Source organism: Ipomoea nil, unplaced genomic scaffold (assembly GCF_001879475.1).
Source record: "Ipomoea nil cultivar Tokyo-kokei standard unplaced genomic scaffold, Asagao_1.1 scaffold0114, whole genome shotgun sequence".
NCBI classification, from domain to species: Eukaryota; Viridiplantae; Streptophyta; class Magnoliopsida; order Solanales; family Convolvulaceae; genus Ipomoea; species Ipomoea nil.
Genome location: NW_017616542.1, coordinates 3,356,874 through 3,361,179, shown reverse-complemented (window position 1 = coordinate 3,361,179; position 4,306 = coordinate 3,356,874). Strand labels below are relative to the sequence as shown.

Genomic DNA, 4,306 nt, shown 5'->3' with positions numbered 1-4,306 from the left:
GCATCAGCTCCCGTATCACCGGTGCAATCTTGCCAGCTTGCGCCAACTCCGGACCCTGAACCAATCCCGTTGGCCCAAGAAGCACCTTTGTTGGCCATTGAGCCAAGTGCACCTAGACGGGCCCGGAAACGAACCACTGTTCAACCTCTGGCTATGCGCCTCCGGCGTATGACTCGGGGCACTAATGAAGAGTTTCAGGCTTTAACAGCAACAACTGATCCAACGTGCTACTCCCAAGCTGTAGGCCATCCACAGTGGCGTGACGCAATGGATCAAGAGTTCAACGCTCTTCTTCACAACAACACGTGGCGATTAGTCCCCCCAGACCCAACCATGAACATTATTGGGTGCAAATGGGTCTTCCGTACAAAACGGACTGCCGATGGCTCGATTGATCGCTATAAAGCTCGTTTGGTAGCCAAAGGCTTCAATCAAGTAGCAGGGGAGGACTTCTTTGACACATTCAGTCTGGTTGTCAAACCCACGACTGTCCGCATCCTGTTTACTTTAGCTGTCTCGAACAAGTAGACTCTTCGCCAGCTGGATGTCCATAACGCCTTCCTTAATGGCCATTTAGCCGAGACAGTATACATGAAACAACCACCAGGATATGAAGATCCGACACACCCTGATCATGTCTGTCTTTTGCAGCGGTCTCTATATGGGCTTAAACAAGCTCCAAGGGCCTGGTTCAAAAGACTTCACGATTTTTTACTGACTGCAGGTTTTTCTTCGTCCAAGACTGATGTCTCATTATTTTACCACTCGGCGGGTGTCTCTAAAGTATTTCTACTCGTCTATGTGGATGACATCATCATGATGGGGAGTGACGCCGCCCTAGTTGAGTCCTTACTACGTCGCCTTGCATCAGCGTTCAAGATTAGATATCTCAGCACTCCGGGGTTCTTCTTGGGCATCGAGACAGTACCGTCTAATGGCGGGATGATTTTGTCACAGCATAGGTACATGGTAGACTTACTTCAACGGTCTGGGATGACGGACTGCAAATCCCTTACTACCCCAGCGTCTGTCACTCAAGCTGTCACTCCGTCTGATCAGCCTTTTGAGAATCCTACGCAATATCGGCGCATTGTTGGGGCACTGCAGTACCTGACTATCACTCGGCCAGACCTCGCGTATGCTGTCAACCGCCTATGTCAGTTCATGCACTCCCCTACTGACGACCACTGGGTAATGGTGAAACGTGTGTTACGGTATATCAAGGGCACTCTTAACTACGGTCTTCGACTCTCTCCTTCCGCTTCAACTAACATCCACGCCTACTGCGACTCTGACTGGGCTGGGTGTCCGGTCGACAGGAAAAGCACCAGTGGCTATGCCGTCTTTCTCGGGAGTAATCTTATTTCCTGGCTCTCTCGAAAGCAACGCACTGTTGCTCGCTCCTCCACTGAGGCGGAATATAAAGCCGTAGCTGATGTTGCAGCTGAAGTCACCTGGATGGTCTCTCTATTGCGGGAACTTGGGTTGCACACTGGGCGTCCCTCCAACTTATGGTGTGACAACCTCGGCGCTACATACTTATGCGCTAACCCTGTGTTTCACGCACGGACGAAGCATGTTGAGATAGATTACCACTTTGTTCATGACAAGGTAGCCTCCGGCGACTTCATGGTCAACTTCGTCTCCACCAAGGATCAGCTAGCCGATGTACTCACTAAACCACTACCTGGACCCCGGTTTACAGCTCTACGAGACAAGCTCAATATTGTAGATCATCAATCTTGTGCTTGAGGGGGTGCATTAGTGTTACTGATATTATTATTAGTAAATTATATGTAACATAGTTTGTATTTCTGTGGTCCTAGAATTAGTCTTCTATTTCTAGCCTATTAGTCAGGAGTGTTTAGTGGTGAGATTAGATATACTCACGTGTGATTGTTTTCTGTTTGAATTGAATGAATTATCTTTCTAATCCCTTTGTACATCTATACTATATATAATAACAAAATCCTGAAATTATAACATCCCGTCCAGTTCCTAACAAATCTCTCTTCCCAATAAAATATATTGATTTCTACTTTCCATTCGTGCAATAATTCTTGGCAAAAATTCTATTCCAAAATAGTGTAATACAATTCCCATTGTACATCTATACTATATATAATAACAAAATCATGGAATTTTAACTTCCCGCCCAATTCCTAAAAAAATTCTCTTACCAATAAAATATATTGATTTCTACTTTCCCATTCGTACAATAATTCAGGGTAAAAATTCTATTCTAAAATTTTTAAATAGTGTAATACAATTGCCTTTGTACATCTATACTATATATAATAACAAAATCCTGAAATTTTAACTTCTCGCCAAATTCCTAAAAAATCTCTCTTCCCAATAAAATATATTGATTTCTACATTTCTACATTCCCATTCGTACAATAATTCAGGGTAAAAATTCTATTCTAAAATTTTAAAATAGTGTAATACAATTCCCTTTGTACACCTATACTATATATAATAACAAAATCCTGGAATTTTAACTTTCCGCCCAATTCATAACAAATCTCTCATCCCAATAAAATATATTGATTTCTGCTTTCCATTCGTACAATAATTCTGGGTAAAAATTTTATTCTAAAATAGTGTAATACAATTACCTTTGTACATCTATACTATATATAATAACAAAATCATAGAATTTTAACATCCCACCCAATTCCTTAAAAATCTCTCTTCCAAATAAAATATATTGATTTCTACTTTCCCATTCGTACAATAACTCTGGGTAAAAATTCTATTCTAAAATTTTAAAATAGTGTAATACAATTCCATTTGTACATCTATACTATATATAATAACAAAATCCTGGAATTTTAACTTTCCGCTCAATTCCTAACAAACCTCTTTTCCAATAAAATATATTGATTTCTACTTTCCCATTCGTACAATAATTCTGCGTAAAAATTCTATTCTAAAATTTGAATATAGTGTAATACAATTCCCTTTGAACATCTATATCTATATCTATATTATATATAATAACAAAATCTTGAAATTTTTACTTCCCGCCCAATTCCTAACAAATCTCTCTTCCCAATAAAATATATTGATTTGTAGTTTCCATTCGTACAATAATTCTGGGTAAAAATTCTATTCCAAAATAGTGTAATACAATTCCCTTTGTACATCTATACTATATATAATAACAAAATCATAGAATTTTAACATCCCACCCAATTCCTAAAAAATCTCTCTTCCAAATAAAATATATTGATTTCTACTTTCCCATTCGTACAATAATTCTGGGTAAAAATTCTATTCTAAAATTTTAAAATAGTGTAATACAATTCCATTTGTACATCTATACTATATATAAAAACAAAATCCTGGAATTTTAACTTTCCTAACAAACCTCTTTTCCAATAAAATATATTGATTTCTACTTTCCCCTTCGTAAAATAATTCTGTATAAAAATTCTATTCTAAAATTTGAAAATAGTGTAATACAATTCCCTTTGAACATCTATATCTATATCTATATTATATATAATAAAAAAATCCTGAAATTTTAACTTCCCGCCCAATTCCTAACAAATCTCTCTTCCCTATAAAATAGATTGATTTCTACTTTCTCATTCGTACAATAATTCTCGATATAAATTCTATTCTAAAATTTTAAAATAGTGTAATACAATTCACTTTGTAAATCTATACTATATATAATAACAAAATCCTTGAATTTTAAACCAAACAAATCTCTCTTCTCAATAAAATTTATTGATTTCTACTTTCTATTCGTACAATAATTCTGGGTAAAAATTTTATTCTAAAATAGTGTAATACAATTCCCTTTGTACATCTATACTATATATAATAACAAAATCCTGGAATTTTAACTTCACGCCCAATTCCTAAAAAATCTCCCTTCCCAATAAAATATATTGATTTCTACTTTGTCATTCGTACAATAATTCAATGAAAAAAATTCTATTCTAAAATTTTAAAATAGTGTAATACAATTCCCTTTGTACATCTAAACTATATATAATAACAAAATCCTGAAATTTTAACTTCCCGCCCAATTGCTTTCAAATCTCTCTTCCCAATAAAATATATTGATTTATACTTTCCATTCGTACAATAATTCTGGTAAAAATTTTATTCTAAAATAGAGTAATACAATTCCCTTTGTACAACTAAACTATATATAATAACAAAATCATAGAATTTTAACTTCCCGCCCAATTCCTAAAAAATCTTTCTTCCCAATAAAATATGTTTATTTCTACTCTCCCATTCGTACAATAACTCTGGGTAAAAATTCAATTCTCAAATTTTAAAATAG

General features: G+C 35.7%; 1 protein-coding gene across 1 annotated transcript; it reads left to right on the top strand.

Moving 5' to 3' along the window:
• Positions 1-591: 591 nt before the first annotated feature.
• Positions 592-1,752, top strand: LOC109154654 (uncharacterized mitochondrial protein AtMg00810-like). The gene has a single exon (XM_019302413.1). The coding sequence runs from the start codon at positions 592-594 to the stop codon at positions 1,750-1,752; it is 1,161 nt and encodes a 386-aa protein (XP_019157958.1).
• Positions 1,753-4,306: the final 2,554 nt, after the last annotated feature.

Coding starts and splice junctions, on each gene's coding strand:
- LOC109154654 (XM_019302413.1), top strand. CDS start 592: ATGAAACAACCACCAGGATATGAAGATCCGACACACCCTGATCATGTC.